Source organism: Ruditapes philippinarum, unplaced genomic scaffold (assembly GCF_026571515.1).
Source record: "Ruditapes philippinarum isolate M1 unplaced genomic scaffold, ASM2657151v2 ctg1036_1_1_1_1, whole genome shotgun sequence".
Taxonomy (NCBI): domain Eukaryota; kingdom Metazoa; phylum Mollusca; class Bivalvia; order Venerida; family Veneridae; genus Ruditapes; species Ruditapes philippinarum.
Genome location: NW_026864070.1, coordinates 77,308 through 102,567, shown reverse-complemented (window position 1 = coordinate 102,567; position 25,260 = coordinate 77,308). Strand labels below are relative to the sequence as shown.

At 32.7% G+C, this 25,260-nt stretch overlaps 4 protein-coding genes across 4 annotated transcripts; all 4 read right to left on the bottom strand.

Moving 5' to 3' along the window:
- Positions 1-5,458: 5,458 nt before the first annotated feature.
- On the bottom strand, positions 5,459-6,603 carry LOC132724327 (leucine-rich repeat-containing protein 24-like). Its single transcript, XM_060709168.1, has 2 exons — positions 6,261-6,603; positions 5,459-5,644 (listed from the first exon to the last, which is right to left on the bottom strand). The coding sequence occupies exons 1-2, from the start codon at positions 6,546-6,548 to the stop codon at positions 5,459-5,461; spliced, it is 474 nt and encodes a 157-aa protein (XP_060565151.1). The 5' UTR covers positions 6,549-6,603.
- Positions 6,604-13,654: 7,051 nt separating this feature from the next.
- Positions 13,655-16,292, bottom strand: LOC132724320 (slit homolog 1 protein-like). The gene is made up of 2 exons (XM_060709162.1): positions 15,823-16,292; positions 13,655-14,511 (listed from the first exon to the last, which is right to left on the bottom strand). The coding sequence occupies exons 1-2, from the start codon at positions 16,078-16,080 to the stop codon at positions 14,071-14,073; spliced, it is 699 nt and encodes a 232-aa protein (XP_060565145.1). The 5' UTR covers positions 16,081-16,292; the 3' UTR covers positions 13,655-14,070.
- Positions 16,293-16,498: 206 nt separating this feature from the next.
- Positions 16,499-18,069, bottom strand: LOC132724326 (nephrocan-like). The gene is made up of 2 exons (XM_060709166.1): positions 17,846-18,069; positions 16,499-17,291 (listed from the first exon to the last, which is right to left on the bottom strand). The coding sequence occupies exon 2, from the start codon at positions 17,285-17,287 to the stop codon at positions 16,499-16,501; it is 789 nt and encodes a 262-aa protein (XP_060565149.1). The 5' UTR covers positions 17,288-17,291; positions 17,846-18,069.
- Positions 18,070-21,276: 3,207 nt separating this feature from the next.
- Positions 21,277-23,909, bottom strand: LOC132724321 (leucine-rich repeat-containing protein 70-like). Its single transcript, XM_060709163.1, has 2 exons — positions 23,011-23,909; positions 21,277-21,717 (listed from the first exon to the last, which is right to left on the bottom strand). Exons 1-2 carry the CDS (start codon positions 23,776-23,778, stop codon positions 21,277-21,279), a joined length of 1,209 nt encoding a protein of 402 aa, XP_060565146.1. The 5' UTR covers positions 23,779-23,909.
- Between the last annotated feature and the right edge of the window lie 1,351 nt (positions 23,910-25,260).

Below are 25,260 nucleotides of genomic sequence, written 5' to 3'. Positions count from 1 at the left end.
AACAGCATGGATCCTGATCAGACTGCGCGGATCCATGCTGGTCGCAAACCCATTATGTTGGTTTTGTCGTGACGCGGCTCATATTTATAAGGCCAATGGTTAACAATGTTTTAAAAAAATAAACCACAGTAATTGTGAGTGGTACATATAAATAATAGACGGTATAGTAAAGCGGCATGATTATGTTTCAATAATGATATGTTATAAAACTAACGATAATATCTTGATTGTATATAAAGTATGCAAATGTTAACCATTATATATAGATATGCTTTAATAAGTAAAGATGTCCTTAAAATATACTACACACAATGTTCGGTATCATTAAACCTAGAATATTCTTTATATATCAGTTTATTTATAGTTGACTTAAAGTGTTTGAAGCTATACATCTACTGCAAAAAGTATTGTTTGAAATTTTAATAAAGAATGTTTTCAAAATGCTTGTAAAAATATTTACTTAAAGGATAAAACCCTACTTTAAATAGGAAAATGATATTATATTCAAGAAGAATTTATTCTGTTCAAGTAAAATATTCATGCACATTTTCCATGTTACAACTCTTTCGAGAATCGACCATAAGATTCAGCAATATAATTTTACTGTTGAATAATTTTATAGCAATATTTCATAAGATACAGCTTTATACACTTACAAACAATAAAACACCCAATGCAGGTCATACTTTCGCATTGCAACATCGCCAGCGATTGGCTGAAACAAGTGCAAGGGAAACCGTAAGATTCAGTGGGACATGAGGTGATTGGAAGAAAATGGAATGTTTTAGTATGAAAACTAATTAAGAAACTAATACTATATTGTTTTCTTAAGAAAATGAAATATTGCAAAAGTCTCTATGATAATTGGTAACTTGGATATTTGCATTTATAAACAGTGTATGTCAGTCCAGTGATCAGCAGAAAATTTCAATTAAAAGGTGGGTAATGCTATTTGAAGTTATTTTGCAAACAAATTTGGTTGAATACTCCTATATAATATGATCAATGCGAGCGTCTGACGTCATTTTTATGTGTCAGGCATTTCATTCTCCTAGAAAAATCACTTCTTCAGCAGGAAAACTCAAATTTAAGGTAGGATAAGTGACCATCTCTCATAAAGTAAGTCTATGGGAAAATAAATGCTAGCGTCTGACAATAGGCCACAGTTTGATACAAACAAAGCTAAATTATAGCATAGATCGCAGGAGATTTTTATAACCAAACAATAAAAGGTGTATAATTTTTGGGGATTGTAAAAATTCTTTACAATCAAATGAATGTTGAAGTGGACAAACTAGGAGCACATAGACATTCATAGACACCAAAGCATCAAAAGGCTATCTGAAAATTGAAGGATTTTATGTCTTAACCTATCTAATGAAATGCAAAAGAATCCATTGGATACATTTAACCGGTAACTTAAATCTTAATAAAAGTTCACTATATGTCCTAATAAAAATATATAGATGTTCAGATGAAAAGTAGGATTCGTAATAAACGAAATTATTAAAATCAGAAGAAAGTTGCATAAAAATAAACATATATTTTGCATCGTGGAATCTTTTACCTGCACATAAGAAATAATGAACAAAAAAGTTAACGACATGATCATTTTTGTCACCACTGGTAACGTTTTGAATCTCATGTAGCTTATTAAACCCCTGCAACATTTCGAGCCTCTTATATTGTTTAAGCATTATGTTACGTTTTCAGTCTTATTGACATACGTTACTTTTCATTATACATAATCAATTGTAACGTTGTCAAATACTAATATATGTATAAAATACGCAATGCAAATAATCCCATTTAAATACTTGTAACGAAACTGCACGAATGTCACATGTAAGATCTTGTCAGTCTATATTTAGTTTTCTAAACGAAGCAACTGGTGTGTCATCATTTTTACGTTCTTTTAAGTCCACTCCATATTTGTCACTGGAGAGATGTTTTATATATTCACGGAAATCAACGCTCTGCATGTCTGCTAACATTTCGACTGCAATGAAATATAACAAACTCTGAAAGTGTGTCACTCTAGTTTGTAGAATGAATCATAGAGTTATCTTCATTCATAATATTCCAAAATGTTTGATCTCCAAATAATGAGGAAATAAAAGATGCATTTTACACTTCAACACAGGCTGGCCAATGCGGGTCACAAATACTTACCAGTAGATCTTTAATAAATGTCTACATATAGCATTAGTTTAACTATTTTCTCGGAACTTTTTCATTATTTTAACAATCTTTAATTTATAGTTATCTATCAATTTTAGTTTGCTTATCTACCAATATTTGTTTGCTGAATTCTTTTGGAAAAAAAACTGTGATATACGCAAAGAATCTCAATGCAATAAATGTGGTTTGAATATACTGCAATAGGTAGTGTGATACCTTCTGTTGCTTCCGGTACTTCTTTTAAATATGTATAGATTGTATAAATGATCAGGAATGCTTTATAAATTAACTTTTAATTCACAATGCTTTAAATGGCCATAATTTCTACCAACAAAATAATATAGAGAAAAACAGAATCATTAAAGAAAGCCAAACACGGAAATACTAAGGTAATTGGTGTTTCTCCAATTTTCACCTTTTTTCTAACAAACTTGTACTTATGTATAGTATATCATATGTAACAAAACATCTTATTTTTCCAAACAATTCACTAAATTTATAAACGAGAAATTATCAGACAAAAAACAAACACAAAAAATATATGTACACTGTCATTCAATAGCGTTACAAACTACTGAGTAGGGTGAACATAACTGAACATCATATAATAACATTTTATAAGACATGCTTAACGTGTTCCCTGTTGGAACTGAAAATGATAACCCTTTGTCACCAGTATAGATTTAGACTAACATGCACATCCGTGCAGTCTGACCAGGCTCAGTTCCAATATTGACTTGGAACCGGAATAAGTATTTTACAAATATTCAGCAGGTCAAGGGTTAACAATATTTTTTAATGAACTATAGTAACTTTGAGTGACAGATATAAATAATAGACAAGGAGAAGAGAAATAAAATGTAATAGTATAGTAAAGCCGTATGATTATGTTTCAATAAGTTTATGTTATAAAAATGGCGATAAAATCTTGATTGTACTATATAAATTATGAAAAACGTTCATCTTTAGAAAGGTAAAGATGTCCTTCAAATTAACTACATTCAGTTTTCGTTATCATTAAGTTAATTGTATATGTTTTCTTCTTTATAATTACCTACAAACGCTTTTCGTTATCATTAAATTAAGGGTATGCTGTATGTACAATTTAACACCTCGTGTTTATAAGCTCATATACTCGTAACCCAATGTGCTTGGCAAAACAAAACTAAAACTGATATAATGTAAAAAAAAGCTAACTCTATCTCTGTATTGAACATATTCAAAATTTAAATGGCATGTGTAGGATTAAGACTTAAAAATGTGATTGTACTTGTTTTTGCTTTTGTAATTACTATATGTAAACTATTACTCTGATTGAAGAATTTAGTCAAAATACACGTCATTTCACATAATGTGTGTAATGCAGATTTAACAATGACCTTCTGTATGTTATATTACCATCAAAATAAAGTATTGTGAGACATAACAAAACGCCCTCGAAAACGTTATATAATAGAAAGAGCATCGAAACACGAGGCTATCTGATTTGTTCCTTAGTGTTTTGATGTTTTTCTCTTTTATTTCATAGGCAAAAAGTAGAACACGTTTCATGTTGTCACAATAATGTTGAAACCCGAGAAAAAGAAACCAATGAACGAGGTTTTGAATACGATATTTCTATCGCTATCCTTTTCTCTGTTGTCAAATAAGTATACCTCAGAAAAAATGGGCCAATGCTCTGGAGTGCGGGTAACTATATCTGTATTCCAGCACACGCACTGTGCATATATGTATGATTTAATATATTTTATTAAAATATTCATATCCTTTATTGCAAAATAGTTATTCGTTAAGGACAGTTGACTTAAAATTACCCCACCCCACCAAAAAAAACAAAACAAACAAAAAACAACAAACAAACAGACAGAGAATAAAACATTTGAGCTATTATAATGTCGAGGGTGAATGTCCATGGTAAAAAGATAGCTTTACACGGGATGTATCGGAAATTGTATGAAACAGAGGAAAACATAATCCCCGAAGAACGGCAAACACGGCAAAATTTAAAACAATGCAGGCTAAGTTTGCCTTGTGCTCTACCCTGTTTTTTTGTTGGGGTTCCTGCTTGGCTCCTTGCCGATAGTCCTTTGTTGCTGGGTCATTTGGGGATTGCGTTCATTTTGTTCATCATTTTTTCATTATGTCTGTTCATGGACGGTACTGGAATTTGTTCATAAGAGATAAAGTAAAGTGTAACGTCACTTAGGTTCCGTGGCACCTGTATTAACGTTATCAAACAGCAACACGGTGAAGTATTAGAATGAATTATCAAAATATCAAAAATATAACTATACTGGAGAGAAATACAGGGCAACATTTTACAACTGCCACAAATCATTGACACCTGCAGTTGTATGATAAACGGCATTAAACATGAGTTGATTTCGAAAATTGATAAAGATCAATTCGATTCATTTGATGCCAGAAACGACGTCAAAAACGATTCCGATTATGTCAAAACACTTATTGCACTATATGATGGAGAACATAGACCTTTGTCTTGAAAGCATAAACAAATACTAGCTATAAAATTGAAGACTAGGCTATACTCAGTTTGAAAGTGTAAAAACTTTCACGTACTGTAGCACTGGCCAAACAAATATTCCAATCTCTTTTGTTGAGATCCTTAACTGGATGGCACAAAGAATACAACAATCAAAATCTTTCAAAACTTCTAAACCTCATTTATTCAGTATTTTAAGTATTATTATATGTTATTGCAACTCAGGATCTAGAATTTCTCAAAATATTTTATTGTACTCGCAAAGTTGTGTATTCGGTTCAAACAATATTATATTTTTTCAATGTTGTTTTGCCTGTATAATTCTTTACAAATTTTCAAACATGCAAATTGTAGTATTAGATATGATGTGTTACACATTCAAAATATGGTTCGAGAAAAAGAGATATTTTATGTTATGAAGATTGCCTCTTGTTCCTCCGACGGGAAAAAGTAAAATAATAAATGAAGTATGAAACATTGAACAACGTTTTCTCATCCGTGTGTCTAGTACATAATTATTATCTGAATAAGCATTTTACATATAAAAGTCTGCTCAAATTTGACATATAAAATATATATTTGAAAAGGAAATTTCGTCCTACATACACACAAAATCGCTTGGTTTAAGATCAATGAAAGACTTTCCTGCGAGCTTGACTGGTGTTGCACATTTGAGAGTGTACGGAAGCTCAATGGTATAGGTCCAGGCATTGTCCAGTGCTTCTCTCAACCACCTTAGGTGACAATCACAATTCCACAAGTTGCCACCTACATTTACATTAGCACTGCTTGTAAGATGAGAGAAAACCTCAGCCTGAAGACTTTGTAACTTATTAAAACTGAGGTCAATCTTAATGGTTTGAATGCATCTTTGGCAATAGCTGTTATCCAGTTATATGACAAATCCAGCTCTAAAGGTGAAGTTAACCCTGCGAACGTAAAGTCCTCCAAATGGTTAATCTCAAAATAATATGTAACAGTGATTGTTCTGCTTCATGCAGAAATGCGGAAGAACAAATAATTTATTTAATAATTTATATGAAAATGCATAGTTTAGACGGCCCTGTGTTCACTTAGAAAAGATGGATCAAATGATCCTGTTTAAATTTTCACTGTGCAATAAAAACTAAAATTGATCTAAATTTTGCTAGAATTAAATGGTCCATACTCAAAATGTAATAAAATGATGATTTCATTATAACCGTCATATGAATACATCTGCGGATGTTTATTAATCTAGTTTGAAATCATGTCAAGACAACAGTTTTCTAAATGCACCGTTATCAACTACACTACTACTGCTATACTTTATTGCTATTGTAACTCAAATCCAACGAGATTAGTATGTCTGACCCATCAAATGCAACTCTGGTATAAATATAACATTGATGGGCTGTTGTTTGTGGATGGTTTGGTATGAAGTTAGGAAATTACGATATCTGTAAAATATCTATGATTGTTCGCGTTTTCGTTTGTTTGTTTGTTTTGCGATTGTTTCAGAGTTATATTTGCCTGGTTTTATATACATGTATAACTAACAACGATGACATTTTAATATTAAAAGTAATTTTCATACCATATTCTGTTGAAGATACAGGTATATCAGATTCGGCGTAGATTTGAAGTCGTAAGCTCGAAGCTCAAATATGGTATTAGCGCTGTAATCGACACTTGTAACAGAACTTGGAAGATTGGACACTACGTGTTTCAATTCATTTGCAAAAAATGAAACAGAGTCTAGTGCTTGGTTTTTCTTGAATACATCCAACGGAAAACTGTCATCTTTTAGATTGTTTCTATTAAACTCAAGTGTTGAAAGAGAAGGAATATCATCAAACACATCAGCTTCTAATTTCATTAACATACAGTCCCACAATAATAACGTTTCTAAGTTTGGGTAGTTCTTAAAACTACCAGATTTTAGACTTTAGAGTGCCTAGATTGTTATATGCTACACTAAGCTCACCAATATAAGATGGTAACAGCTGTGGGATAGAAGTTGAAACGCCGCCTTCGACGACTATTTCATTCAGAAGTGGCAAGTCCAAGGCTGTAAGATTATAATTCTCATCATTTGTATTTATTTCCTGAAAGGTGAAGATTTGTAATTTGAAGAGCTTTTCCAGCGGCTGAATATGAATGTAGGATATATTACACCCACTTAAATCTAGCCAATTGGTGTCCTCGGGAATATTTGACGGAACATCAGTGAGGTTAGCACAACCTACTTCTTTTTTACCAAAGAAAGTGTCGCATTCACATGAAGCAGGGCACGTGACATTTTTGGTTCCAACTTGAATGATGAACGGACAAAACATGTATAGGAAAAAGGAAAATCGTCTTACAGACATAGTTCTGAAAAGAAAAAAAATAGAATTTTTGATAAAATGAGTAGAAAAATTATTTTTCTATTGTTGTTGGGTTTTATGTCATACCAACATTTTAAAGGTCATATGGCACCTTTGCATCCTTACTGTTGAAGGAAGACCTCATGTGCTCCTTCGTGCATTACTTCAGACACAAACGGACATCTGAGTAGAACAACCGATCTTCAATAAGCTAGCTGGATATCTTAATCATATAAAAGAATTCCAAGTCCATGACAAGACTTGATCCCACAGGTGAGTGGCAAGTGGCAAAAAATATGATAAAAAAGATCAACAAGGAAAGGTGGCGTTCAATGAACGCAACCCCCACACGACCTAGCAACAAGAGCCAGTGGCAAGGAGCCCAGGTGGACCGCAAACGAAAAACAGGATAGGGCAGTTAAATCACTAAAATGATACATAATTTGTAACTGATAAGGAAATCAAACAAATAAAGGATCGAACAACAGGGCCACAAAGTCAAAGGGCACATGGGAAGGGACAGTAGACCGGGGGTGGTGGTAATTAAAGAAATAAAAACTATGTGCAAATGGGAAGATACTTACCGTAGACGAGAAAACAACAAGGGACACCAGAAAAAGTGTCACCAAAACAGTATGAAACAACATAGACATACATCTGGGGACACACAGAGGGCGCCGCCCTGGAAAGGTCAGCAGCATAAAAATGAATGCTGGTGAGTTTAAACCGGTTAATGGTGCACCAAACCTCGCTCTTAGCCAACCATGTTCCTATAAACGAGACAGTGTAATTAAAATGAATCCCCGCCGTGTGAAATTCTAACAGTTGTTATGGTTACAAAAGGTTAAATAAGTAAAACACCAAAATGATCATGTAGAAACATATAAAAGTAAACCCAAAGACCATAACAAAAGTACTTAATGTCCTTAAGGAAGACAGCACAACAAGAAAATCACCTACAAGGGCCCGACGGAGCAAGGCAGAAGACAGTTCAGTCCCAAAGGGCTTTAATAACTGTCCATCATAGAGTCTCCCACTTGGTCCGTCAGATGTAATCAAAAGAGAAAAGCGTGGTGTCCAACTGTAGAAGGGTTGAACACTAAGCATGCAGTATGTCTTAAAATATTGTCTATTTATAACACGTTTAATGATTTTAGTAAAAACAGCAGAAAAATTACCATCACCCAAAATCTTACGAAGTTTGTAAATCACATCGCCATAAAAACTAGGCTGGCTTATCCCTTGTCGCAAAAGAGTTTTTAAATCACTGTTTAATTTTGTAATTAAATCAAAATTTCAATTGTAAAATTTAGTAAAATATTTCCGTAATTTATGAAGCAGTAGCACTGTTTTAGAAGCTTGCTGGTAATAAAAATATTCCGCTCGTTGAAATCCTTTACATTGCTACAAGCTCTAGCGAATCTAATCAACTGAGAAACATATACCCCGTAACATGTTGCATGGGGTACGTCTCCATCTAAGTCATCTCTTTTATCATAGATTTTCGTGAGAATAGAATTGTTGTTGATAGTAATATGAAGATCCAAAAATGATGTACTAAAGTTTCAAGAGTTCGTTTTATTAAGTTGTAGTTCATGCGGATAAATGTCAGACACCATTTGATCAAAATAAGAATTATCCAAATTAAAAATATCATCAATGTATCTGGAAGTATTATTAAATGCGACTATAACATCTTGTTGTTTATCTTCAGAGAGACTTAACATAAAGTCTCTTTCATAGCAGTACAAAAACAAATCTGCGACCAGGGGTGCACAATTAGCTCCCATTGGAATTCCTATGATCTTTTTAAATAGGGCATTACCAAAACTGACATAAATGTTGTCTAAAAGAAAAGAGAGTGCTCTACAAACTTCGTCACAGGTCCACATAGTATAATGTTTAACAATACCGTTAGTAAAAAAGCTTTGTTAGAATTACATGCTAGAAAGGTAACCTTTTCCCGTGCAAAAGTTTTCTGAATTAGGGAAATTAGTTTATCATTGATTAATTTATGTGGCAAAAGTTGTATAAAGTGTAGAAAAATCGTATGTACTGACAGTTGAAGCTTGAAAGTTCTTAATTTTGAATTTATCCAAGTCTTGGTACCTTAAAAATATCTAATGATCATTGCTTTTCACAGTCTATAGTAAATAATATATGCTATAATAATGAAAGAGAAAACACTACGAAATAGTTATAAAGAATACTTGCAATGTGGTATGAGATGAAGTAAACGTTGATGGTTAAATTATCATATAAACAGAACAAAGCAACAACTTTATATCCGTGTTTAAAACTTGCGGAATGAAAATATTTTATTTGATCACCAAAGAATGAACGTAACGTTGAAAAATTCCAACGTAACTCCTAATAGAAATAGGAGTAAACACGCCGTGTTTTTCATATATGTAACTAAACAAGGTATACATATGTCAATAGAAAAACCCGAAACCTAATACCAGTGGATCTAGGAATGCATATCATCAAAATAATCTTACGCTGATATAAACTTATATTCAAAACAAAATATGGTTAACTTGATTTTAAGTCAAACACTGCACTGTTTTCTAGTTGTTTTTCATTTTAAATCTAAAAACTGTATCTTTATTGGAAAAATGATTATCACACTTTGGAGTGGGAAATAAATTACCTGTCCTGTTCTGAATTACTGGCCAAGAATGCAAGAAAAATGTGAAAAGGAGAGATAAAAGAAAGATAAAAAAATAAATAAAAAAGAAAAAATTGCTTTTGTACATATTGTTATCTTAAATAAAAGCTGAATGAAAGTTTGTACTGTTTTGATAGATACACACTAATCATAAATCACTGTTTTTGTATCCACTGGGTGATAAGTGGCTCTGTGCCTTCCAAACTAGTGCAATTTATTTCATAATTTCCTTGTTGTATTGTTGTGTATCATAAACATATTTCTATTTCATGCGAACAGTTACAAAAATCTGGAAACAAAGTGATCCCTCGGAAGCATTAATCACAACAAAATTACATGAAAATTGCAGACTCGGTTTGATTGAGTCTGTACATGAAGAATAATGAATAAGTGGAACATCCCTCACGCCCCCTAGAACCGGCTTAAGCGGTACTCAATTCTCAACACTTAATAGTGCTGGCATCAATGATCCCGAAGGACCAGACAAATATAACAACACTGAAGTACGTGGCAACTAAATCCTAATCCTATTTGACACAAGCATGATCATATTTTTAAACCTGTTGTGCTTCAAGAATGAAACACAAATTCCATAGAAATATGTACACTGTCATTCGATACCTTATCAAACTACTGGTGAATAACAATTTGTTTCAGTAGACGATATCGTTACACTTTATAGGACATTAATTGACCTGTACCATGTTGGAGCCGAAAGTGATAAGCCTGATTCAGAAAAGCATACACATACGTGCAGTCTGACCAGATTAGCATACACTTCCGTGCAGTCTGACCAGATTAGCATACACATCCGTACAGTCTGGCCAGATTAGCATACACATCCGTGCAGTCTAACAAGAAAAGGATACACATCCGTGCTGTCTGACCAGATTAGCATACACATCCGTGCAGTCTGACCAGATTAGCATACACATCCGTGCAGTCTGACCAGAGAAGCATACACATCCGTGCTGTCTGACCAGATTAGCATACACATCCGTGTAGTCTGACCAGATTAGCATACACATCCGTTCAGTCTGACCAGATTAGCATACACATCCGTGCAGTCTGACCAGATTAGCATACACATCCGTGCAGTCTGACCAGATTAGCATACACATCCGTGCAGTCTGACCAGATTAGCATACACATCCGTGCAGTCTGACCAGATTAGCAAACACATCCGTGCAGTCTGACCAGATTAGCATACACATCCGTGCAGTCTGACCAGATAAGCATACACATCCGTGCTGTCTGACCAGATTAGCATACACATCCGTGCAGTCTGACCAGATTAGCATACACATCCGTGCAGTCTGACATATCTTGACATAGTCTCTCATAATTAATTATTGAATGGTTTATTTTATATTTTGAATGGCATCTGTAGATACTTAAAAAATGTGGTTGCTGTTGTAAACTATTACTATGTTTGAAGAATTTAGTCAAAATACACGTCATTTCACATATGTGTGTAATGAAAATTTAACAATGACCTGTAAGTGTTCATATGGCGGTTATCATGGAACGTTCAATGTCATAAGTTAGAGCCATTCCTTGAAAAGCGGCATATGTTTCCCACGTGAAATAATGAGTGTGCCCTAAACAAGAAGCAAATGGGCGAAACTAAATGAAGCAAATGGGCGTAACTAAATGAAATAGAATTTTGAAAGGGGATCAGAGATTTTGAAGTACTTTTAAAATAAAACACAGTATAATTAAAACAAAAGTAAATTGTAGTCTAGATTTCATGAGATTTTTAAAACCATCTGATGCAAAATTGTTTACAATTTAGGTGTTTTGTTTAATTCCTTTAAATGAAAATAATATGATGAACAAGATTAACAAGGAAAGGCGGCGTAGTTAAGAATTGTTAAAGTGAAAATACTACAAGTATAATGACAGTAAGAAACAAATCATCAATAGGCTTTTTGAAATAGAAAGATTTTATCTAAATAAATGCACAAAAATGTGGATACATTTGATCGGCTATTTGAATATCAAGTGTACTACAAATGAAATAGAGGAAAACAAAATGTGTACTACAAAATCATACACCGCTTTGCATGGAATAACACGGAAGTGCCACAATGAATGTTTCTTGATAACCGCCGTATGAACACATCGGCGAATGTTTCTAAATTCAACATTTTACTATTTCATGTTTAAATGTTGAATTCGCTTAAGCCGGTGCTAGGGGGCGTGGACGTTAGTTTGCACTTGTCAGTCCCGTACATAAACAGGCTAGGCTCAATCAAACCAAGCCTGCAATATGTTCAATTTTGACATTTCGGACTTTCTTTAGAGATTCATATTATCTCTATTTTATGATCAAAATGAAAGGTAAGTTTGATAAGAAACGACATTCATTACAATCAGCTGAAAGCAAACATATATTATGAATCGTGGAATGACACAAAAGTATTATGTCGAAGGTTTCATGATTGCCGCCGTACGGACACATTTGCAGATGTTTAAATTCAAAATTTTAATATATTCGAGTTTAAATTTTGAATTCTGCTTAAGCCGATGCTGGTAGGGGTGGACGTTAACTAGCACTTTCCAGTACTGTCCATGGACAAGTTCAATCAAACTGAGCATGCATCATTTTTAATTTGATATTTTTTAGCGTTCTTTAGGGATTTCGTTTTTCTTTATTTGTTTGACTTTGTTCATGACATAAAGTAAAGTGTAGCATGACTTACGTTCCGGGGCACCGGCATTAACGTCATTAAAACTGCAACACAGTAAAGTATTAAAGTCAATAATCAGAAAGGACAAGAACAAAACAAAACTATACTGAAGTGATGATATACGGGGCAACTTTTTACATCTGCAACATAGCATTTGTATGATAAACGGCATTATACATGAGTTGATTTAGAAAATTGATTAATACATTTGGTGTCAGAAACGACGTCAACTATGCCGAAACGATTTAGATTATGACAAAAACGTTTATTGCACTAGGTTAGGGAAAACGTACATGTATAACTTTGGCCTTTTGTTTAATGAAATAGTTTAGGTTAAAAGTGATTAAAATTAAGAAAAGAGTAGATCCCACGATAGTAATGAAAGCATAAACAAATACTAGGTCTGAAATTGCAGACTGGGTTTTACACAGTCTGTTTACGAGAGGCAAACTCACACCATATAGCGCCGACCAGAACAATACTCGAATCCCTTTGGATGAGATCCTTTTCTGGGATGATACAAGGAATGCCGAAAAGGATACTAGTATGTTTCTCTCACGCTTCAATTGTTATGTCAGTCAGATCTTTATTTCCATTAAAGATTATATTTGGTTTAGTGCCTTCAACATTATTAAAAAAATCTAATATTTTCTGATATAAATTCTGAAGATCCATGGTAACACAATGGTTAGTATTAATAAAGATATTGACAAGTCATTAATACCAACTGAATATCTACAAGATGATTACAAAGGCCCAAGTGCTGGGCCTCTTCAAACTGTGATTGATAAGAAAAGAAATCATACCTGTAAATATAATATATATGTTAATCATACACAAGTAATGCGTTTTCATTTGTTAGTTTATGAATATGTTTCCTTGCCAGTGGTCATAATAGTATTAAATTTACTATTTATTAGCCAATTGTGAGCTTGATTTTGTCTTGATTCAATGCAGTTGAAGTTGGTGATTACTACACATATTTTATTCACTTTGTTTTTGGGAAAAAAGACCTTTTTAAACAATGACAGACTTTATGTTAATTATGCTGTTTAAGTCGGTCGAACATGTGTTAATTGTATGATTTCGTGATAGTGTTCACAATGTTTTACCAAAAGACCGTCCATCCGAATTCGAGTCAGTATCATTATGCTGATGCCAATGTTATATTTGAATTCAATTTTTTTTTATATAGAATTATTCGAAAAATAAAATCATGTTCCTTTACAAAACCACATGCCGCTTACTTATTTCGAACAAAGTATTGATAATCAAACAATCTATCAAAATTTCGAATTTCATTTATTCAGTATTTTAACTACTATTGTAATCGTATCGTAAAGCGGTGTATTCGGTTGTAATAATGACATTCTTATATTTTCAATGTTGTTTTGCCTGTATAACTATTTACAATTTTTCAAACATGTAAAATATTACACAGTAAACATACACAATATGGTTCGGGAATAGGGAATATTTTTGCGCAATGCTGATTGTCCCTTTTTTCTCAGACTGGAAAGCGTTATATAATAAATGGCACATAAAATTTTGAACAATGTTTTCTTATCCGCGTGTCTAGTATATATTTTATCTGATTATGCATTTTACATATAAAAGTCTGTTCAAATTTGACATATAAAATATCTATTTGTACTCAGAATAATGAATTTCGTCCTACATACACACAAAATCGCTTGGTTTAAGATCAATGAAAGACTTTCCTGCGAGCTTGACTGGTGTTGCACATTTGAGAGTGTACGGAAGCTCAATGGTATAAGTGGCATTGTCCAGTGCTTCTCTCAACCACCTTAGGTGACAATCACAATTCCACAAGTTGCCAGCTAGTCTTACATTAGCTGTGCTTGTAAGATGAGAGAAAACCTCAACCTGAAGACTTTGTAACCTATTAAAACTGAGGTCAATGTCGCTTGATTGTAATGATTTGAATGCATCTTGGGCAATGGTTGTTATCCAGTTATATGACAAATTCAACCATAAAAGTGAAGTTAACCCGACAAACGTATTATTAGTAACTGCAGACAAATTGTTGTGACTCATGTCCAGGTTTTGTAAATCGACCATGCTTTGAAAGGTAAAGTCCTCCAAATGTACAATCTGAAAATATTATGTAAATATGATTGTTTTGCTTCTGGCTTAAATGCGGAAGACAATTAGTTTATAACAAATTTATTTAAGAATATTAATGAACATGCGTGAGTTTAGAAACAGGTATTATAGTATGGTCTATATGATTTGTTTTTGTATCAATACTTATTTTCACTTAGAAACTACTTTTAGAATAAAAGTATTGTATTAACTCAAATATTAATAATGGAAGTACACATATGTATGCATCAATATGATTTTTACTTACTTTTTATGTGGATAGTGGATACAATAAAGGTACTCTGTTAATAACATGACAAAAAATAGAATTATGAAATGTTGTTCGTTATTATCTTGTATAACAGAGTCTTAACAAAGTGCTGCTAACTTTTGACATTTAACAACAATATAAAATGTTACTGTCTGTTTCAATTCAATCACGTTATATCATGGAGTCAGCAGGTGTCAAGTGCTGTAAAGCAGGTTTAAGAAATGATCTTACTTTACTTCAGTTTAGTAAATTGTTTTTTGTCTATACCTACGCGTTCACTAACAGATGCAAAAACATAATGGTGTTGAAGGTTGATTTATGCTTAAAAATCTGGAAACAAAGTTATCCCTCGGAAGACTTAATTACAACAGAATTACATGAAATTTGCAGACTTTGTTTGACTAAAGCTGTACATGGGGGATAATGAATGAATGCAACATCCCTCACGTGCCCTAGCACTGGCTTGAGCGGTACTCAATTCTCAACACTTAAAAGTGCTGGCATCAATGATACCTAAGTACCAGAAAAATATAACAACACTGAGCCGTTCTTAAGGGACGTGAGAAAACTTACACATTCCATCACATGTAATTAATTGAGAAAACAAACGAGAACAAAGATCAACAAGGCAAAGGCAACCTTCACAGGACGCAGCCCCCCAACACCTTGCTGCAACATCAGGGCATCCAGAAGGCACAGAAACAAATCGGTAGATGAATCAAGGGTGGCGAAAGAAGGGGAGGGGCATGAAATAAGTGAAATGATAAAAACTTAAAGGGGCCCATAAGGGAATTAAAGGGACAAGGGACAACTGCTTCTTTTCATTGCTCTCGAGGGATCTCCCTTCTTTCCGATTTGTTTGTTTATTTGTGTGCAGACACAATTTTCTTCTTGGGTAATGACATACGAAGGGCTTTATCTAGTGTTAGAAGAACTTGTAACCTAACCAATATATTACATGTTGTTGTAATTTTTATATAGGTTATTACGTGTATTTGAAGCAATAAAATAAGATTAGTTTAATCAAGAGGATTCTTTTTAATATTTACCTTGTTTTGGTCTAGTTTGAGATCATGTAAAGAGACGAGTTGTGTAAATGCATCTTTATCCACAACACTTATGTTATTACTACTCATATGTAGTGAATACGCTCCTGTTAACCCAGCTAATGTGTTTCTGCTTAATTTATTGATGTTATTGTAACTCATATCCAACGAGATTTGTTTGTCTAACCCATCAAACGCAAAGTCTTCAACATTTGTGATCTGAAATAAACGTTGTAATATATTCAGCTCTGGTATAAACATAACATTTGTAGACTGTTGTTTGTGGAGACCTTGGTATGAGCAAGGGAAATTCTAATAATTGTAATAACTCCATAGTCGTTTGCGTTTTCGTTTAGTTTCTACTCCTTTGTAAAATATCGTTCTTGTAAAAACTAGTAATCAAATGACTAACCGTGACATTTTATAATTTAATAATTTTCAAAACCTCAATTCAGTTAGAAGAAAAAACAGATAACGATATTTTAATTTATGGTTTCTGTGTTTGTTGGTTTGTTTTGCAATAGTATTTTATGCATGGTTATATATATATATATATATATATATATATATATATATATATATATATATATATATATATATATATATATATATATAATATATATATATATATATATATATATATATATATGTATATATATATATAACAATGACGATATTTTCACATAACAGTAATTTTCATACCATATTTTGTTGAAGATAAGTATATCAGTTTCGGTGTAGATTTAAAGTCATAAGCTCTAAGCTCAAAAATGGCATTGCCGCTGTAATCGACACTTGTAACAGAACTTGGAAGATTGGACACTACGTGTTTCAATTCATTATCAAAAAATGAAACAGACTCAAGTGCTTGGTTTTTCTTGAATACGTCCAAAGGAAAACTATCTTCGTTTAGATTGTTGTCATTAAACTGAAGTAATGAAAGAGATGGAATATCATCCAACACACCAGATTCTAATTTCGTTAACATACAGTCCGACAAAAATAACGAATCTAAGTTTGGATAGTTTCTAAAGCTACCAGACTTTAGAGTGCCTAGATTGTTTTCTGCTACGCTAAGCGTACTAATATAAGGTGGTAACAGTTGTGGGATAGAAGTTGAAACGCCGCCATCGACGACTATTTCATTCAGGAGTGGTAAGTTCAGGGCCCTTAGATTGTAATTATCCTCATTTGTATTTATTTCCTGAAAGGCGAACCTTTGTAATTTGAAGAGCTTTTCCAGTGGCTGAATAGGAATGTGGAATATATTACACCCACTTAAATCTAGGTAATTGGTGTCCTCAGGAATATTTGATGGAAAATCAGTGAGGTTATAACAATCTACTTCCTTTGCGCCAAAGATAGTTTCACATTCACATGAGGCAGGACACGTGATATCTTTGGTAACAGCTTGCACGATGAACGGACAAAGCATGTATAGAAAACAGGAAAATCGTCTAAAAGACATAGTTCTGAAAAAATAAAAACAGACGATTTGTTAAAATAAATGAAAAAAAATATCTTTTTTTAAAAATGTTTATGTTGTTGTGTTTAAGTCACACCTACACTTTAAAGGACATATGGCGACTTTTCAGCTTTACCGGTTAAGGAAGGCATCATTACATTACATTACATTATTTAAGGCATAAGCAGGCACCCGAGTAGAGCCACCGACGTTCCAGTAGCTAGCTGGATAGCTTCCTCACATAAAAGAATCCGAAGTCCCTGGTAAGATTTGAACCCACAGGTGTGGGGTCAGCGGTTCGAAGACAACAATCTTTAACTCTAGGCCACGGATCCCCACCCCATAAAATATTCTACATTTGTGTGTGTTTTAGTGTCAAACTATTTGTAATATTCAGGTCAGCGGCTTCGAGAGATATTTTTCAAATGATGAAAAGGTGGTATAGAGCCGTGTTACTTTGAAAGTATGATCATATCTTATGATCATTTTCATAAATAGTCTGATTTAAAAATATTGTTATAATAATGAAGAAAAAAAGGAATAGTTATAAAGTATACTTGCATGTGATAGATTAGCTAAAACTTGGTAGTTGAATTATCCAATAAACAGTTAAAACAACAACTTTATATCAGTTTAGTGTTTCAAACTTGCGGAATGAAAACCTTTTGCTTGACATTCAAAGAATAAGCCTGAAAATTCCAACGTAACTGTTTATATGAATAGGAGAAGACTTGTCGGGTTATTAATGTATGAAATTAAACAATTTACACCTTTATCAATGAAAAACCCGAAGCCTCATACCAGTGGATCTAAGAACGCATATCATCAAAATAATTAACGCTGATAACAACTTATATACAAAAACAAAGTGTTTTATTACCAAAACAAAATATGGAATTCTTGCACTCCGCCGTTATTTTGTTTAAAATCTAAAAAAATGTATGTTTATAATTAACTTCTGTTGCAGATGAAATAAAATGTTTCTAATATTTTGAAGTGGTTAAAAACTACCTGTACTTTTCTGAAGTACTAGCCAAAACAAATGTAAAATGAGATAAGAGATCAAAACAGATTGATTTGTACATATTTTTGTATATAATTTCTAAGCTGAATGAAAGTTTGTGCTATTTTGATAGATACACTTATCATAAATAAATGAATGTCAATTTACAAATAAATAAATAAATAAATAAATAAATAAATGAATTAAATAATAAATATAAATAAAAAAAATAAATAAATAGATAAATAAATAAAAAATAAATAAATAAATAAGTAAATAACTTTTTTTAATAAAAATGTAAAGAAATAAATAAATAATAAATAAATTTCTATTTATTATTCGTGAATCTAACACTATTATTGTGTTAATAAAAATATGTGTCTAATAAGTGAAAATTGGCTCTGCCTTCCACACTGGTACTTTATATTACATACTTTCCATGTTGTGCTATTTTACACAAGCAAAGTCATAGGTTTGAACCTGATATATGAAACACAAACACACACAAAAAAAATACTGTCATTCAATATCGTTAAAACATTGAACAGGTTTTATGTTCATTTTATAATACATTCTTAACGTGTTCCCTGTTGGAACTGAAAGTAACAAGCCTTTGACCTGACTAGCATGCACATCCGTACAGTCTGAACAGGCTCAGTTCCAATATTTCCTTGGAATCGGAATAAGTCATTTACAAATCATTTACAAATATTCAGCAGGTCAAAAGTTTTTTTTTTTTTTTTTTTTTAATGAACCATAGTAACTGTGAGTGACAGATATAAGAAGAGAAATAAAATGTAACAGTATAGTAAAGCCGTATGATTATGTTTCAATAAGTATATGCTATAAAACCGGCGATAATGTCTTGATTGTATTTTAATTATGCAAAACGTTAACCATTTAATAGGTAAAGATGTCCTTAAAAAAAACTACACACAATTTTTGTTATCATTAAATTTAGGTTATATAGTTGTAACTCCTCGCGTTTATAAGCTTATATTACCAAATCCGCTTGGCAAAACCTAACTTAAATGATATGATATCATTTTTCATTGTTAAATTCTACCTTTGTATTGAACATATTCATAATATATATCTTGACATTGTCTCTCATATTTCATTATTGAACGGAAGTTTTTTATATTCTAAATGGCATGACTTAAAGAATGAGGTTGTAGTTATTGTAGCTGTTGTCAAAACTTTATGTAAACTATTACTCTGATTGAAGAATGTAGTCAAAATACACGTCATTTCACATAATGTGTGTAATGCAGATTTAACAATGACCTTCTGTATGTTATATTACCATCAAAGTAAAGTATTGTGAGACATAAAAAAACGCCCTCGAAAACGTTATATAATAGAAAGAGCATCAAAACACGAGGCTATCTGATTTGTTCCTTACTGTTTTGATGTTTTTCTCTTTTATTTCATAGGCAAAAAGTAAAACACGTTCCATGTTTTCACAATAATGTAGAAACCCGAGAAAAAGAAACCAAAGAACGAGGTTCGGAATACGATATTCCTATCGCTATCCTTTTTTCTGTTGTCAAATAAGTAAAACCTCAGAAAAAATGGGCCAATGCTCTGGAGTGCAGGTAACTATATCTGTATTCCAGCTAACGCACTGTGCATATGTATGATTTAATATATTTTATAAAAATATTCATATCCTTTATTACAAAATAGTTATTCGTTAAGAACCGTTGACTTAAAATTACCCCGCCCCACAAAAAAAACACACACAAAAAAAAAACAACAACAACAACAAACAAACAGACAAAGAAAAAACATGTGAGCTATTATAATGTCGAGGGTGAATGTCCATGGTAAAAAGATAGCTTTACACGGGATGTATCGGAAATTGAATGAAACAGTGGAAAACATAATCCCCGAAGAACGGCAAACACGGCAAAATTTAAAACAATGCAGACTCAGTTTGCCTTGTGCTCTACCCTGTTTTTTGTTGGGGGTCCTGCTTGGCTCCTTGCCGCTAGTCCTCTGTTGCTGGGTCATGTGGGGATTGCGTTCATTTTGTTCATCATTTTTTATAATGTCTGTTCATGGACGGTACTGGAATTTGTTCATAAGAGATAAAGTAAAGTGTAACGTCACTTACGTTCCGTGGCACCTGGATTAACGTTATCAAAACAGCAACACAGTGAAGTTTTGGAATGAATTATCAAAATATAAAAAATATAACTACACTGGAGAGAAATAAGGGGCAACTTTTACAACTGCCACAAAGCATTGACACCTGCAGTTGGGTGATAAAAGGCATTAAACATGAGTTGATTTCGAAAATTGAAAAAGATATACTCGATTCATTTGATACCAGAAACGACGTCAAAAACGATTCAGATAATGTCAAAAACACTTATTACACGGTATGATGGAGAACATAGACCTCTGTCTTGAAAGCAGGCTATACTCAGTAGTCTGAAAGTGTAACAACTCTCACGTACTGTAGCAGTGGCCAAAAAATATTCCAATCTCTTTTGTTGAGATCCTTAACTAGATGGCGCAAGGAATACAACAATCAAAATCTTTCAAAATTTCTAAACCTCATTTATTCAGTATTTTAAATATTATTATCTGTCATTGCAACTCAGGATCAAGAATTTCTCAAAATATTGTATTGTACTCGCAAAGTTGTGTATTCGGTTCAAACAATATTATATTTTTTAATGTTGTTTTGCCTGTATCATTCTTTACAAATTTTCAAACATGCAAATTGTAGTATTAGATATGATGTATTACACATTCAAAATATGGTTCGGGAAAAAGAGATATTTTACGTTATGAAGATTGCCTCTTGTTTCTCCGACGGGAAAGTGTAAAATAATAAATGACGTATGAAACATTGAACAATGTTTTCTCATCCGTGTGTCTAGTACATAATTATTATCTGATTAAGCATTTTACATAATTATAAAAGTCTGCTCAAATTTGACATATAAAATATATATTTGAATAATGAAATTTCGTCCTACATACACACAAAATCGCTTGGTTTAAGATCAATGAAAGACTTTCCTGCGAGCTTGACTGGTGTTGCACATTTCAGAGTGTACGGAAGCTCAATGGTATAAGTGGCATTGTCCAGTGCTTCTCTCAACCACCTTAGGTGACAATCACAATTCCACAAGTTGCCAGCTAGTCTTACATTAGCTGTGCTTGTAAGATGAGAGAAAATCTCAACCTGAAGACTTTGTAACCTATTAAAACTGAGGTCAATCCTGCTTGATTGCAATGATTTGAATGCATCTTGGGCAATGGCTGTTATCCAATTATATGACAAATTCAGCCATAAACGTGAAGTTAACCCGGCAAACGTATTATTAGTAACTGCAGATAAATTGTTGTAACTCATGTCCAGGATTTGTAAATTGACCATGCTTTGAAAGGTAAAGTCCTCCAAATGTGCAATCTGAAAATATTATGTAAATATGATTGTTCTGCTTCATGATTTAATGCGGAAGGACAAATAGTTGATAGTATAATGATATAAGAATATTAATGAACATGCATGAGTTTAGAAACAGGTATTATAGTATGGTCTATATGATTTATTTTTGTATCAATACTAATATTCACTTCGAAACTACTCTTAGAACCAACACAAATTTTAATAATGGTAGTAAACACATATGTATGCATCAATATGATATTTTACTTACTTTTTTGTGGATAGTGAATATAATAGATGTACTTTATTAATAACATGAAAAAAAATAATAGAATTATGAAATGTTGTTCATTATTATCTTGTATAATAGAATATTAACAAAGTGCTACTAACTTTTGACATTTAACAACAATTCTGAATGTTACTGTTTGTCTCAATTCAGTCACGTAATATTATGGGGTCAGCAGGTATCAAGTGCTGTGTGGCAGGTGTTAAAATTGCTCTTACTTAACTTCAGTTTAGTAAACAAGACATTTCTAGACCTACGCGGTCACTCACTAATGCCAAAACATAATGGTTTTGAAGGTTGCTTTATGACAAAGTGATCCTTCGGAAGCATTAATCACAAAATAATTACGTGTAAATTGAAGACTCGGTTTGACTAAGTCTATACATGAGGGATAATGAATGAGTGCAACATCCCTCACGCCCCCGAGCACCGGCTTGAGCAGTACTCAATTCTCAACACTTAATAGTGCTGGCATCAATGATCCTGAAGTACCAGAAAAATATAACAACACAGAGCCGTTCTTATGGGACGTGAGAATACTTACACATTCCATCAGATTTAATTTATTGAGAAAACAAACGAGAACAAAGATCAACAAGGCAAAGGGAACGTTCACAGGATGCAGCCCCCTACAACAGCAGGGCACCCAGAGTGCACCGAACCAAAACCGGTAGAGGAATCAAGGGTGGTGAAAGAAGGGGAAGGACATGAAATAAGTGAAATAATAAGAACTAAAAGGGGCCCATAATGGAGTTAAAGTTAAACTCCATGGTCGTTTACGTTTACTAATACTCCTTTGTAAAAATATCGTTCTTGTAAAATCTAGTAATCAAATGACTAAACATGACATTTTATGACTTAATAATAAAACCTCAATGCAGTAAGAAAAAGACAAATAGATATATTAATATATGCTTTCTATGTTTGTTTGTTTGTTTTGCGATTGTTGTTAGAGTATTACATGCATGATTTTATATATATCTCTAACAATGACGACATTTTCACATGAACAGTAATTTTCATACCATATTTTGTAGAAAATACAAGCATATCAGATTCGGCGTAGATTTGAAGTCATAAGCTCTAAGCTCAAAAATGGCATTGTCGCTGTAATCGACACTTGTAACAGAACTTGGAAGATTGGACACTACGTGTTTCAATTCATTATCAAAAAATGAAACAGAGTCAAGTGCTTGGTTTTTCTTGAATACGTCCAAAGGAAAACTGTCTTTGTTTAGATTGTTGCTATGAAACTCAAGTGAGGAAAGGGAAGGAATATCATCCAACACACCAGCTTCTAATTTCGTTAACATACAGTCCCACAAAGTTAACGTTTCTAAGTTTGGGTAGTTCTTAAAGCTACCAGACTTTAGAGTGCCTAGATTGTTTTCTCCTACATTAAGCGTTCCAATATAAGGTGGTAACAGCTGTGGGATAGAAGTAGAAACGCCGCCTTCGACGACTATTTCATTTAGAAATGGCAAGTCCAAGGCCGTAAGATTGTAATTCTCGTCAATTGTATTTATTTCCTGAAAGGTGAGGATTTGTAATTTGAAGAGCTTTTCCAGCGGTTGAATATGAATGTGGGATATATTACACCCGCTTAAATCTAGCCAATTGGTGTCCTCGGGAATATTTGACGGAACATCAGTGAGGTTAGCACACTCTACTTCCTTTATGTCAAAGAAAATATCGCATTCACATGAGGCAGGACACGTGACATTTTTGGTTACAGCTTGAACGATGAACGGACAAAGCATATATTGAAAAAAGGAAAATCGTCTTACAGACATAGTTCTGAAAATATAAAAACAGCAGAATTTTTAAAATAAATATAATGTTTTTCTTGTTGTTGTTGTTGTGTTTAAGTCACGCCGACACTTTGTAAATGTCATATGGCGACTTTTCAGCTTGACTGTTTGAAGTAAACCCTAACCCTAGCTTTAAGACCTCATGTGATCCTCTGTACATTATCTCAATCACAAACTGGCACCTGAGTAGAGCCACAGACATTCCATATGCTAGTTTGATAGTAAGATAGGAACCCAGAGGTGAAGGGCAAGTGGTTCGAGGTTAATAAGCTTTACTTGTGGAGAAAGGTCTCATGTGCTCTTCTATCGGCCATGCACGTCTCATTAAACATACTCTTCATTTTTGTTTATTTCAGTATAAATTAATTGTAATGTTCGAATCATCGGGCTCGAGATATATTTTTCATATGATGAAAAGGTGGTGTATGCTTGGTATCTTAGATAGTATAATCATATATATGACCATTGTTATAAACAGTCTAAATTAAATAATTTACATTGTATGTTTTAATAATGAGAAAAAAGAAATAGTTTTAAAGAATACTTACATGTGATGAGAGATGAGTTAAATTATTAAATAAACTGGAAAATACTCATCAATTTTATAATCCGTTTTGTGTTTCAAACTTGCAGAATGAATATCTTTTGTTTAATCTTAAAAGAATAAGCGTAACGTGCCTGAAAAATTCCATAGTAACTATTTGTAGAAATAGGAGAAGACTTCCTCTTTTATTTATGTATGAAATGAAAGAATATATACATCAATGGAATACCTGAAGCCTAATACCAGCGGATCTAGGAACGCATATCATCAAAATAATTCACGCTGATAACAACCAATATATAGAAACAAAGTGTTGTAACACCAAAACAAAATATGGCATTCTTGAATTTTATATATTTAAGGTCAAACACTCGCGCCGTTATTTTGTTTTAAATCTAAAAAAATGTTTCTTTATAATTAACTTCATTTGCAGATAAACTAAAAATGTTTCTTACATTTTGGAGCGGTTAAAACTACTTGTACTTTTCAAAAACAAATGCAAAAAACTGTAAAAAGAAGAGATAAAAAATATTAATAGAAAATATTGCTTTTTGCACAAAGTTTTGTATTTCTAAGCTGAATGAAAGTTTTGCTGTTTAGATTGATAAACTTATCATAAATGATTTTTGATTGTATACTGAGTATTACTTTAATTTGAAAATAAATAAATAAATAAATAATCAAACAAACAAGTAAATAAGTAAATAAATAGATTTCTATTTTTTCAACACTATAAAATGTTTGTTAATTAAAACGTTATCCGTGTGCATTCTATGTTACAAATCTTTCGAGAATGGATCATAAGATTCAGCAATATAATTTTACTGTTGAATGATTTTATAGCAATATTTCATAAGATACAGCATTATACACTTAAAACAATAAAAAAAACCAATGCAGGTCATACTTTTGCGTTGCAA

Coding starts and splice junctions, on each gene's coding strand:
- LOC132724327 (XM_060709168.1), bottom strand. CDS start 6,548: ATGTTAATGAAATTAGAAGCTGATGTGTTTGATGATATTCCTTCTCTT. Junction 5,645..6,260: donor TGTATCTTCAACAGAATATG/GTATGAAAATTA, acceptor TATTATTTTGAG/ATTAACCATTTGGAGGACTT.
- LOC132724320 (XM_060709162.1), bottom strand. CDS start 16,080: ATGTTTATACCAGAGCTGAATATATTACAACGTTTATTTCAGATCACA. Junction 14,512..15,822: donor TCAAACTAGACCAAAACAAG/GTAAATATTAAA, acceptor TAATATTTTCAG/ATTGTACATTTGGAGGACTT.
- LOC132724326 (XM_060709166.1), bottom strand. CDS start 17,287: ATGTCTTTTAGACGATTTTCCTGTTTTCTATACATGCTTTGTCCGTTC.
- LOC132724321 (XM_060709163.1), bottom strand. CDS start 23,778: ATGTCTGTAAGACGATTTTCCTTTTTTCAATATATGCTTTGTCCGTTC. Junction 21,718..23,010: donor TGTATTTTCTACAAAATATG/GTATGAAAATTA, acceptor TAATATTTTCAG/ATTGCACATTTGGAGGACTT.